The sequence below is a fragment of the Nematolebias whitei genome, chromosome 5, assembly GCF_014905685.2.
Source record: "Nematolebias whitei isolate Nwh7 chromosome 5, NemWhi1, whole genome shotgun sequence".
NCBI classification, from domain to species: domain Eukaryota; kingdom Metazoa; phylum Chordata; class Actinopteri; order Cyprinodontiformes; family Rivulidae; genus Nematolebias; species Nematolebias whitei.
The window spans coordinates 18,253,546-18,266,249 of NC_056502.1; the positions used below are offsets into that span (position 1 = coordinate 18,253,546).

General features: G+C 42.0%; 1 protein-coding gene across 1 annotated transcript in view; it reads left to right on the forward strand.

The window, feature by feature from the left end:
* The window catches only part of atp8b2 (ATPase phospholipid transporting 8B2), a 33,395-nt gene extending 20,691 nt beyond the window's left edge, over window positions 1-12,704 (forward strand). Inside the window, exons 21-29 of the mRNA XM_037676640.1 lie at window positions 1,717-1,975; window positions 2,129-2,312; window positions 8,208-8,431; window positions 8,537-8,620; window positions 8,990-9,235; window positions 10,306-10,444; window positions 10,671-10,801; window positions 11,939-12,499; window positions 12,606-12,704. Coding sequence (XP_037532568.1) covers window positions 1,717-1,975; window positions 2,129-2,312; window positions 8,208-8,431; window positions 8,537-8,620; window positions 8,990-9,235; window positions 10,306-10,444; window positions 10,671-10,801; window positions 11,939-12,499; window positions 12,606-12,704 — 1,927 coding nt within the window. The remainder of the gene's footprint in view (window positions 1-1,716; window positions 1,976-2,128; window positions 2,313-8,207; window positions 8,432-8,536; window positions 8,621-8,989; window positions 9,236-10,305; window positions 10,445-10,670; window positions 10,802-11,938; window positions 12,500-12,605) is intronic.

Sequence of the window (12,704 nt, forward strand, 5' to 3'; positions counted from 1 at the left end):
AAAATCACGGATGAGATGAGCGCCTCGCCATGGCAAGTTATCTAGGGGAAACGCTGCATGTTATAATTCACATGGAACCCTTGTGTGAAACGAGACAGGGCTTAATTCACTTTAGTTGGAATTGCAACACAATATGTCTAAAGACATCTTAATATCCACAAATAAATAAATATGCATGTTTAAATATATATGAGTGTGTGTACGAGTGTAGTTTGTGCATGATGAGTGAGAAGTTGTGATACCGCTGTGATTTTTAACAGCTGAGTGAAAATCACCCGAGTGCTCAGTTTGTGTAAGAACACCATCAGTTTCTGTTTCTGAGAGGACCCAAAATGCAGACAGACGAGCAAGAAAATAATTGAACCAAAAGACTAGTAAAAAATTAATTGCTGACATTGCAGCAAAAATACTACAGAACTAAAACACAACAACAGAAGAATACCTCAGGGATCCAGGGGGAGAGAGAATAAATATATATATATTGGGTGGGGTGATTACCGAGTGAGTGCAGCCGGGTTAATTAACAGGTGTTAATTAAAACTCAACAGTCACGTAAACATGATGGTCAAATCCTGTTTTTTTCAGCTGAGACGGCTGTCTAAGCTGAAGCCTATACTCTCCAAAAATAACCTTGAGACAGTGATCCACGCCTTCATAACATCTAGGCTTGATTACTGCAATTCACTTCTGTTTGGAATCAGTCAGTCCTCCATTGCTCGTCTACAACTGGTCCAAAATGCTGCAGCCCGATTTTTAACTGGTACAGGCTATAGAGAGCACATCACGCCAGTTTTGGCCTCCCTGCACTGGCTACCCATTCACCTTCGGATCCATTTCAAAATCCTCATGTATGTTTTCAAATCACTGAACAGTTCCGCCCCATCCTATCTCACTGATCTTCTGCAGCCATATGTCCCACCGCGCTCTCTGAGGTCAGCAGACCAGATGCTTCTCTCAGTCCCAGAAACCCGTCGTAAGCTCAGGGGTGACAGGGCTTTCTCTGTTGCAGGTCCACGACTGTGGAATGAGTTGCCACTGAGTGTCCGGCAGGCTCCCACACTCTCAGTCTTTAAGTCTCGCTTGAAGACCCACTTCTATTCTCTTGCCTTTAACACGTTGTGATTTGTTTTGGTCCGGTCTGTTCTCTACTCTGTTGGCCATTTTAGTTAGCTTCTGCTGCTATTTGTATCTGTATTTCTATTTTATGTTTTCCTGTCTGCTGTGCATGTTTGGTTCTTTTGTACAGCACTTTGGTTGGCCTTGTTGCTGTTTTAAGTGCTATATAAATAAATTGGTATGGTAGGTGTATAAAAAGCTAGGAAAACCACTAAATACAAAAAATAAAATAAAAATTTGAACACATATGTTATGAAGTACACCTCCCTCCCCCAACAAAAAACAAGCCAACCCCCCCCCCCCCACACACACACACACACACACACACACCATGACAAAATCTAAGTGTTGCCACAAAAATGTTACAAAAACCTGGTGCAAAAAATAAATATTTTAGGGAGGTCCTGTTTTTTTCAGTATTATGACTCCAAACCACAGTTGGCTCCAGAGTAATTACAAAAACAAGTCTCCCTAAAGTTCAGGCGTGATAAACAAAAACAACAAACAACAACAAAAAATATACTTGTAAAAAGATGAGTTCTAGTGTTTTCCCTTTTTCTTCAAACAAGTCCCGCTGATGTGGAGTTTCTTTTCTTCCAGGAAGGCGAGGGAAAGGATGATTGAGCTGTCCCGTTCCAGAGATGGAGGAAAAAGTGAAGGGATGGAGGGATGGGTAGAGGCATGCTTCACGGAGAACGGGTTCAGAGAAGGGCAAGAAGGAGACGATACGGCAAAAGGAGGAGGAGGAGGAGGAGGAGAAGGGAAACAGGTTCATGGTTCTTCTTTTCCTTCACCTCCCTCAAGCTTCATGGACAGCATCTCTGGAGAGTTTGGCCTCGTGATCAGCGGTCACAGTTTGGTAAGAAAACACAAATTCATACATGAAACAAACAGGGGTTATCAATAATAAAGCATGAAATGAAATTAATTCTTCTTTTTCCTCCAATGCTTCTGTTTTGGAACTAGAAATCATAATTTTTCTAATTAAACCTCCTGTCCTGTCCTCTGATAGGCTCATGCACTTGAAGCGGACATGGAGGCAGAGTTTGTGTCAACAGCTTGTGCGTGCAAAGCGGTTATCTGCTGCAGAGTCACGCCGCTGCAGAAAGCTCAGGTGGTGGAGCTCATCAAAAAACACAAGAAGGCCGTCACTCTGGCTGTAGGAGACGGCGCTAACGACATTAGCATGATCAAAAGTGAGTTGCATGGAGGTTTGTGGGCGGTATGGTGGCTCAGCTGGTAGAGCTCTTGTCTCTCAGCGAGAAGGTTTTCAGATCAAATCCAAGCCAGGGGCCTTTCTGGGTGGAGTTTGCATGATCTCTCCGTGCATGCGTGGGTTTGCTCCGGGTACACTGGTTTCCTCCCACAGACCAAAAACATGCATGTTAGGCTGATTGGTAACTCTAAATTGTCCCTAGGTGTGAGTGAGAGAGTGAATTGTTGTTTGTTTTGTTTGACTCTGTCCCTGTGATGGACTGGAGACCCGTCCAGGGTGTCCCCCTGTCTCTTGTATGGTGACTACTGAATATGGACACCAGTGACCCCTGCAACACAAAAAGTAAGAAGCGGGTAAAGATAGTACAGTAGATGGATGGATGGATGAAGGTTAGGAAGAGAGAAGTGTCGTGAGGAGCGGATACCTTTAAGCAATGGAAACTTTCAGCAAAAGTGTTTGTAGAAGTCGATGTTGCCTGTTGTGACGGAGACTGTGTTGAAATGATTGTTGCACCGATTGAAATGTCTTCACAGACAGAGTCTGAGCTTTTGTAACACCTTCTGACCTGCAGGTTGGCGTCCTCCTCCTTACAAATGGATTTGGTGATAAATATAACTTAAACTTAAGATTTCTTTTAAAAAAATGCACTTTTAAAACAATTATAAATTGTGCTGGCTTGTTGTATTAAACACAACTGGTTTATTTCTAACAACAAAGCAAATTTAGTGGAAACAAAATGAAAGCATGTTATAAAAACAGCTTGGTTGGTTTTCTTCTGCTATTCACTAAGTGTTGCATCATTTTTGTGTTTTTGTCTGTTCACATGCATGTTTAAATAATAACTTAATTAAGAAGTGCAAAGCACAGAAGTAAAAACATAATTAAACAAAAGTGCATTCTGAGTGTTGCGACAGTGTTTGATAACTGAAGTGGTGGATCCTGTTTTATTTGGGTTGTATTTCTTTCCACTGGGGAAGTTAAATCTTGATTAGTAACAGGGAAGGCATATTTCAGTGATTCATTCAGGAATACAGTAAATTTAGTTTAAGATGTTTACCACCGCTAAAAACATCAAGAAAAGAAAGGTGAACATAGAGCTGATGCAAGAAAACATCCATCCATTATCTTTTACCCGCTTCTTCCATTTTGGGTCACGAGGCTCGCCAGTGCCCATGTCCAGCAATCACTGTGCGAGGGGCGGGGTACACCCTGGACAGGTCTCCAGTCCATCACAGGGACACATAGAGACAAACGAGACAAACAACCATTCACTCTCTCACTCACACCTAGGGACAATTTAGAGTTACCAATCAGTCTAACATGCATGTTTTTAGTCTGTGGGAGGAAACTGGAGTACCAGGAGAAAACCCACGCATGCACAGAGAGAACATGCAAACTCCACCCAGGAAGGCCCCTGGACCAGGATTTGAACTAGCAACCTTCTCGCTGTGAGGCAGCAGCTCTACCAGTTGTGCCACCATGCTGCCCTGCAAGAAAACAAACAAACAAAAAAATTAAAAATGTTTTTGTTAATGTTTATGGATTCTAAAATAAGTGCCCCTCTGTAAAACTTTATTTTTTCAAGTTTAAAGACAAATTTTGGGGGTTTCTATGGTAAATACATTTTTTAAAGGTTTTCTTATAAACATCAAAGTTCATGCTCAACAATCCAGGTACAAATTCTACAAAGTTCAGTCAGGTCATCTGGATGGTTCCTTTTTTTTTTTTTTGCTGAGATGTTTCGTCCTTCATCCAAAGGACTTCTTCAGTCCGAGGAGACACAAACAAACTGGAGTTCCACAAGCACCAACTCCTATAGTGGAAAAAACAGTTTGCTGGTGATAAGATGGTTTCTGGCGCCTTCCCTCTCCCCCATCAGCTCCTTCTAAGGCAGCCGTGCCAAAATGGTTCAAAACACCACAAAAAAATTCCCACTATGGGAGTCGGTGCTTGTGGAACTCCAGTTTTTTGTGTCTCCTCAGACTGAATAAGTTCTTTGGATGAAGGATGAAACATTGCAGCAAAAAAATAAACCGTCAAAATGACCTGAATGAACATTGTTGGATTTGTACCTGGATTATTGAGCATGAATGTTGGTGTTTTCTTATAAAGTGTAGGTTAAATCTTTTGGAGTGGGGTTTAGTGGGTAGTTTTATGAACAATTATCTTACCTGTTGTAGATTGCTCTTTCAGTGACCTGTTTGGAGAAACAAAACCTAATCTCGATCAGCTTGTTGAGCTAATGACTAGTTTAACTAGGACAAGCAATTCAAGACCAACGTGGATTTCTGACATTTTAAAACATTCATTCAACCTTTATTTAGACAGGTAAATCCCATTGAGCCTCGAGGACTCATTTACAAGAGAGACCTGATTTCAACAAAGAAAGATGACAACAATGGACAACAGCAACAACAATAAACAATTATAAAAAGTCATACTGCAGTTTTTTTTTTTTTAACAAATAGGATGGCTAAAAGGAAAAGGTAACAACAACCAAAAAACAGCTAGATTCTAAGGCGAATGTAGAAAATTAAAAACAGGAACATGTCTGCATTGGTCCCTGCCAGGAATCCAACAGAATCTTAAAGCCACTTAGAGAGGTCAAGGTCGAGAGCTTCAAATCTTATTGTAAGATATTCCAGGAAACAGGAGCAGAGTAGGAGAAGGCCCTTTTGCCTAGTTCAGTCCTCATTGAGGGAACACTGCAGGTAACAATGTCCTGAGAGCGCACTCTGTAGCTGCACTCACGCAGAAACATGTAGGAGGAGATGTATGAAGGCAGCAGACCAAGAAGTGATTTAAAGATGAAAATGTACCAGTGAGAGAGTCTACGTGAAGTTAATGATGTCCAGTTAACCAGTGAATACAGGGTGCAGTGATGGGTACGATAATCACAGCCAGTTATGAATCTTAGTGCACCATGATAGACAGTATCCAACATCTGCAGGGTTCTTGTAGGAGCGTTCATGTAAATAATGTCACCATAATCAATGGAGGGAAGGAAAGTCACAGATACAAGGCGTTTTCTAGCATTCAGGGTTAGACAGGATCTGTTTCTGAAAAAGAAACCCAGTTTAACTTTCAGTTTCTTTACCAAGTTTTCCACATGGAGCTTAAAAGAGAGATGTGAGTCGACCAAGATACCCAAATATTTATAGGAATCAACAAACTCAATGGGGATACCATTTGAGGATAAAATCGGAGGAAGAACTGCTGGGACCAACTTCCTATTTGAAAAAGCATCCCTTTGGTTTTGTCGGCATTTAGGACAAGTTTGAGGCGGAACAAATCTGTCTGAATGTAGTTGAATGCAGATTTCAAAAGCTGGAAAGCCTTAGCAACAGTTTTAGCTCGACAATAAACAACTGTGTCATCAGCATAGAAATGTATGGATGCATTAGGGATGTTTTTACCTACATTATGTATGTAGATTGTAAAGAGGGTGGGTCCTAAGACTGAGCCTTGTGGTACACCATTGTTAACTGTTAAATAACTGGAGGAAGTACCATTATGTTGAACACATTGCCTCCGGTCTGAAAGATAGTTAGAGAACCAACCAATGGTGTGTTCTGAGAAACCGATTTCTGAGAGTTTATGACACAAGATGTTATGATCCACAGTGTCAAAAGCTTTAGACAGGTCTAAGAAAAGTGCAGCACAATAATCCTTAGCATCCAGTGCTTCAACAACGTCATTAAGAACCTTCAGTGAAGCAGCGGTTGTGTTGTGTTGTTTCCTGAAACCAGATTGATGTGGAGGTAAGATGTTAAATGAGTCCAGGTAATTTTTGATTTGAGAGTTTATCAGTTTTTCTAGAACCTTGGCTAAAATGCAGAGTTTAGAGATTGGTCGATAGTTGTTCAGTGAGGTGGGGTCACCTCCCTTCAGCAAAGGAAGAACAAAGGCTGTTTTCCAAGTGTCTGGGATGGAGTTTTGTCTTATGGAGAGATTGAAGATGTGGGTCACAGGGACTGTGATGATATGAGCAGCCAGCCTTAAGAAATAAGGTGGAAGTTCATCTGGACCTGCAGATTTTTTAGGGTCAAGATCTTTTAACAGTTTATTGACCTCACTGACTGAGAATGGAGAAAAAGAGAATGTGTGATTAACTGAGGATTGACTTGTAGGAGGGATTTGATTTGTAGAAGTTTGGTTATTAAGTGAAGTGGCTGATCTTCCATTAGTAACTGTGTCAAATAAAGAACTAGAAGCAACAAAATGTTTGTTGAAACAGTTCAGGATCTCGTGGGTTTTTTTGACACAGGAACAGAGTTAACGAGAAGTTGTGATGGGAGGTCAGATGATTGGGGGGTGCCTGAGAGAGATATGATGGTTTTCCAGAATCTGTTAGGGTCATTTAGATTTTTGGAGGTCTGAGATAAGAAATAGTTGCGTTTTGCTGCTTTGACAGCAGTTGTGCATTTTAAAACAGCTGCAATCTCAAATATTTCAGTGCTTCGTGTGAACATTATTTTGTCAGTCTTTAACTTTTTGTCATGTTGGCGTTACACAATTTTTTTTGTCAGGTATATTATGGTTTTCCTGCCAGAAGTGCCCCAGACAACACCACAAGTGCTACATCTAGCTGCCGCTGCCACTATTTGTTCTTGCAGATAACAACAGAAGTCAATGTTAATTAAACTGTATAATGTGAAAATGAAAGCTACGTAAAAAAAATTAAACAGTGTTTATATGAACCACTATAGAATTACTGAGACTGGAGTTGTTTTAAGATGTCAGCAAGGCCCATTGGCTTTGTCCTGCTTGGCGGAGTTTCTGTTTTTAAATCCAGTCAGAATTAAACTCTGCTTCTCCAAGCTGAGGTCATTGAAAGAGCAATCTACAACAGGTAAGATGCTAATTGTTTATAACCTTTTAACATAATCCCACTTCAAAGACTCACAACTATCTCCTTGATGAATTAAAGCTGAAAATGATTACATTGTGGGCACGGTGACTCAGCTGGTAAAGCTGTTGCTTCTCAGCGAGAAGTCATTGGATCAAATCCTGGCTGGGGGCCTTTCTGGGTGAAGTTTGCATGTTCTCTCCGTGCATGCGTGGGTTTACTCCGGGTACTTAGGTTTCCTCCCACAGACCAAAAACATACATGTTAGGCTGACTGGTAACTCTAAACTGTCCATAAGTGTGAGTGAGAGAGTGAATGGTTGTTTGTCTCATTTGTCTCTGTGTGTCCCTGTGATGGACTGGAGACCTGTCCAGGTTTTCCCTGCCTCTCGTAAAGTGACTGCTGGATATGGGCACCAGTGACCCCGGTGACTCGAAAAGAAAGAAGCAGGAAAAGATAATGGATGGATGAATTATTAGATTATTTCACTGAAGACTTAAAGGCTGAAGTTAATGACGACACGTGGGTACAAGCAGTTAATAAAACTGGTGCTCATTCTTTTACAGAATGTTGCCACGTGCTTTGTTGCCCTAAATTTTATTTTTGACACTTTAAAATGAAGAAATTGTATTCATTGTTAAGAGTATAGTTTTCTCAAATTTCTGGGGTGGCCAAAGATCAATCTATAGTGGCTAAAGCCACCATTGTCCACCCCCTGGCTCCGCCATTGCACCTGGTTGGGGATAGAATGGCTCCCTCCACTCACCAAGATCTGCCACTCTGCACCACCTGGCCAACAGAAAACAACACTACCTCTGTTCTTACACACCGTGTAACTCCTACCCACCTGAATGTCTTCGACAAAAAACATTAAGGTTTACTTGCATTCCCTGTTTAATTCTAGTCCAGAAAAACACTCAGCTTGAAGTCTACAAACATTCACTATTCACTCAGTGACGGGGGACGTCTTGTTCTGGTTTGAGTTGACTTTTTAATTTTCTTCGCCTCCCTTCTCGTCTCCTTCAGGTGCTCATATTGGAGTCGGTATCTCCGGTCAGGAGGGGATCCAGGCTGTGCTGGCCAGCGATTACTCCTTCGCCCAATTCCGCTTCCTCCAGCGCCTCCTGCTGGTCCACGGTCGCTGGTCCTACTTGCGCATGTGCCGGTTCCTTTGCTACTTCTTCTACAAGAACTTTGCCTTCACTATGGTGCACTTCTGGTTTGGCTTCTTCTGTGGCTTTTCTGCTCAGGTCAGAACATGACATCCAGAATCAGGGCGGCGGGGTTATAATTGGGGTTTTGACTGTTTGTCTGTCTCTGTCTCTGTCTTTGTCTGTTGTCTGCTCTTGTTGTAGACGGTGTATGATCAGTACTTCATCACACTCTACAACATTGTGTTCACCTCCCTCCCTGTGCTGGCCATGGGGATATTTGACCAGGTCTTTTCAGTTCTTTGCTTGGCAAAATCATAAATTTGTCACTTTCTTGTACTCAGCACATTGGTTTTTGAATGGAGCCTTCAGGATGAGGTTGTGAACTTTCAATTTTAATGCTTTTTTATTTTATTTAGTTTTTTACAAAAGCATTGCATGAGGTGTCACCAAATCACACAAATGTTTTTACACATTTCATTCATTTCTTGTGGTTGGAGTAGTCTAGCGTGAGTAAGGCTTCTGTTCTGGTTTAGGTTAGGTATGCTTATGTTTGCATTTTGCTCAAACCACTATGCCACTTAGCTTGGCTGTTGTCAGTCTGGAATCTTATTTTAGCCCATAAACTTTTTCATTTCTCCTTTTTTTAATTTGCAGGATGTTGCAGATCAGAGAAGTCTGGAATGTCCTAAGTTGTACGAGCCCGGTCAGCTCAATCTCCTCTTCAACAAGAAAGAGTTTTTCATCTGCATCACTCAGGGCATCTACACGTCCGTGGTGCTTTTTTTTGTCCCCTACGCCGTCCTGTCCAATGCCACTCAGAGCAGCGGTGTGCCGCTCGCTGACTACCAGACATTTGCCGTCACCACGGCGACCGCCCTGGTCATTGTAGTCAGTGTACAGGTAATCTTACTCTGTCTGTTTTTGATTAATTTGTTTCAAATTGTGCATTTAACGTTGGTTACAAAAGCATTCGACCCTCTTGACATCATTTCTATTTTACAAATACTTCAAATTAATGAAGTTAAATGTGAAAATGTGTTTATTCTTCATGACCAAACGGCTTCTGCTCCTTTAGGTTGGATAAGTGCAGCTTGTGTCCAACTATCTTTAAATCTCACCGGAGATTCTCTGTTAGATTTGGTCTAGACTTTGACTGGACCATTCCTAGCCATTTGCTCCTAACCCACTGTAGCTGTGTGTTTAAGGTCATTGTCCAGCTGGAAAGGAAACCTCCGCTTAGTCACTGGAAGACTTTTCTTTCAAGCATTTCTGTATTTTGCTTCATCCATCTTTCAGTTTTAATGTCCCTGCTGATAAAACCAAATCATCTCCACAGCATGATACTGTCGCCACCATGCTTCCGTGTAAGGATGTTGTTCACAGCAGGATGGGAGGTGATAGATTTGCCTTAGGTTTGATGTTGTTCTTGTTGGCCCAGATGTTTGAGTTTGGTCTCATCTGACCACAGCACCTTCCTCCACATGTTGGAGGATGAAACACCAAAACATCCACCTTTTTTTTTTTTCTTCAAGCGACTCATTTTCTTGGCCACTCTTTCAAGAATCCCAGCTCTCCAGTTTTAATATTGGGAATTTTTAAAACTAATCATGATCTGTACTTCTCCATAATTTTGTTTCTGACCTGCATGAAGAGTTCCTTGGTCTTCATGCTGTCTCTTGCTTGGTGGTAGACTTGGTTTTAGAGGTGTTGAACTTGGGGGTGGGGCGATGTTAGACCAGGTATACATCATTTTAGACTTAGATTTCTTACAAAAATGAGTTCATACGAGTTAATTTTCCCCATTTAACTTTATAAATCTGGAGTATTTTTAGATAATTATTGTCTTTAATCAAATTAAAAATCTGTTACCTTCCAAGTTAAAGGGGACAAAAGCGAAATCTTATCAAGAGGGTTGACTACCTTTACGTCCCACTGTGTTCCTGTTTTCTTACGCCTGTTTGATTTTGCAGATCGCTCTCGACACAGGCTTCTGGACAGTTATTAACCACGTGTTTGTGTGGGGCTCTCTGGGTTCTTATTTCACCATCATGTTTGCGTTGCACAGCCAGACCCTCTTCAGGATCTTTCCCAACCAGTTCCACTTTGTAGGTCGGTCTCCTGCTTTATGTTTATTTATTTTTTACAACTCAAACAAACCTCAATTAAATAAAAGTTTTATTCATGGTATTTATGAGCCCTCAAATTAGTTATAGCTAAGTTATAGCTAAAGTAAAGTTGTGATTTTAGTCACTGGCCTGAAAAAGTAGAACATTAAAAAAAATTAATCCAAACAATGTGCTTCTGTTTGTGTCTGCGTCTACGTTTGTGAGTACAGGTTGTGCCCAGAACACACTATTGCAGCCAGTCGTGTGGTTAACTATTGCACTAGCGACAGCAATCTGCATAGTTCCAGTTATGGCATGTCGCTTCCTCAAGCTGGACCTAAAGCCTCAGCTCTCAGACATGGTAAGAAGACAAAGACTTGACACGAGCGTGTCTCTGTTGCAACATGTCGCTGTTTTCCCAGCATGCTTGTTTCAAAGAGCCCACAGACAATGATTAACGTAATGCAAAGAAACTATTCCAAAGTGTGTTTGTGTGTAAGAGTGCACTTAGCGTCACAGGTCTCATGCACTGAACTACACTGCAACTATTGATCTAACCAGTGTAACTTAATGGCATGAGGTGCTGTCAGTAAATGAGTTTTCTGGTGAGTTCATGGCCTCCGTCAGTCAGCCAACTGAAGCTGCTGTCCAGGTGGTGCGAGGAAATTAATTTTCTAATTTACATAAAGATTCTCTACAGTTAAAAAAAGTCTGGAGTTTTGATGAGATTCCTGGCTATAAATAAAAATAGCACTTAAAGCAACATGCAAAGCACCCCACGGGCCCAAGAGAATATAAACTATTTCTCCAAGCACTGGATAAACGTGAGACGGTTTTATGTTATTTTTAAGCGTGCTCATCCAACTTTCTATTTTTATTCTTCCGTTGCTGTCAGGATTTTATCTTGCTGTCCCTCTCGCAGCTTTAAAAATCATTAAAAAAACATCCAAACCTCCATATTGGTGAGGAATAGTATGCTATGACATTTTGGTGACAGTTGGACTTTTGGTGGTTGTATGGCATAAACAAAATTCACAAAAATTTTCCCCATAGGCAACAATGAGGGAATTGTCTTACAAGGTTAAATCAGATCCTCTGGACGGATTCTTGTTTCCGTATCTTAGAATCCGTCCAGAAGATCTGACTTAACCTTGTTAGATTTTTCTACCTGGATTATTGAGCAGCATCAGGACAAAGGGGGAATTGATTGAACAGATAATAAAACAGCCCTTCTTGGCGCTACATAACTAGGTAGGAACATCATTTAAAGTTCAAACAGGTCAAAGAAAGTTGGACTTTACACGGCCGAAATGGCATTTTGCTGTCTTTAAAATTTCAAACCACAATCAGTTTAATGATTTTTGAAATTTTATGTCAGAATGTTCAGCGTAAGTGACGATTCTTTTAACTTGTCACGTTTCGTACATAAACTTAACTTTTCTAGGTTGTCAGTAAATATATTAAAAAATAAATTCCCGTGTTTTGTGTGTGTCTTCAGGTGCGTCACACTCAGTTGGTGCGGCAGAGGAGGAGGAAGCCGCCAGGTTGTGGTATCGGAGGGGCTTGGCGTGGCGCCGGCAGTGTCCCTGAGAGCCGCTTCGGCGCCCGCGGTGGCTCCCGGAGGTCAGGCTATGCCTTCGCCCACCAAGAAGGCTTTGGAGAGCTGATCACGTCAGGAAAAAACATGAGACTCTCCTCTCTGGGCCTGGCCAGCTTTGCCTCCAGGCACAGCTCGAGCTGGATCGAAACCCTCCGTAGGAAGAAAAATACTCACACTCCTCCCAGCACCTCCGAGAACTGCAGCCCGGCGCCCAGACATGCTTCCAGGATGGTTCCACCACTTTCAAACTCTTCATCTGTTCTGGGCGGCTCACAGGAAGCGCAGATCGAGGAGGAGACGGTCACAGAAGCAGGTCAGAACATTCGAGCTGTCCCCGCTGTGCTCACACAGCCAGCAGCTTCTGGGTCAGCTCAGGCCTCTCCTGCTGAGAACATCCCCTCTGCCGCTGTGAGGTCAGACTCACCAGGAGGCTGGATGCTCTCCTTTGGAACTGTGCAGGTCAGCTCGCTCTCTTCAAATCATTTTTAAATTTCACCTTGCACTTGTTCTATCTGCATGGCTTTAAACGTGCACGTTTAATCATCGTTCTCGCCCTGTTTGACAGGAAGCTCTGTTTGGCTGGAAGGCTGCTGCAGCTCGTCCAACTGCGTCCAGCAAACAGGGCTCTCCACGTGCTGCCATGGAAACCAGCCAGACTGAGTAA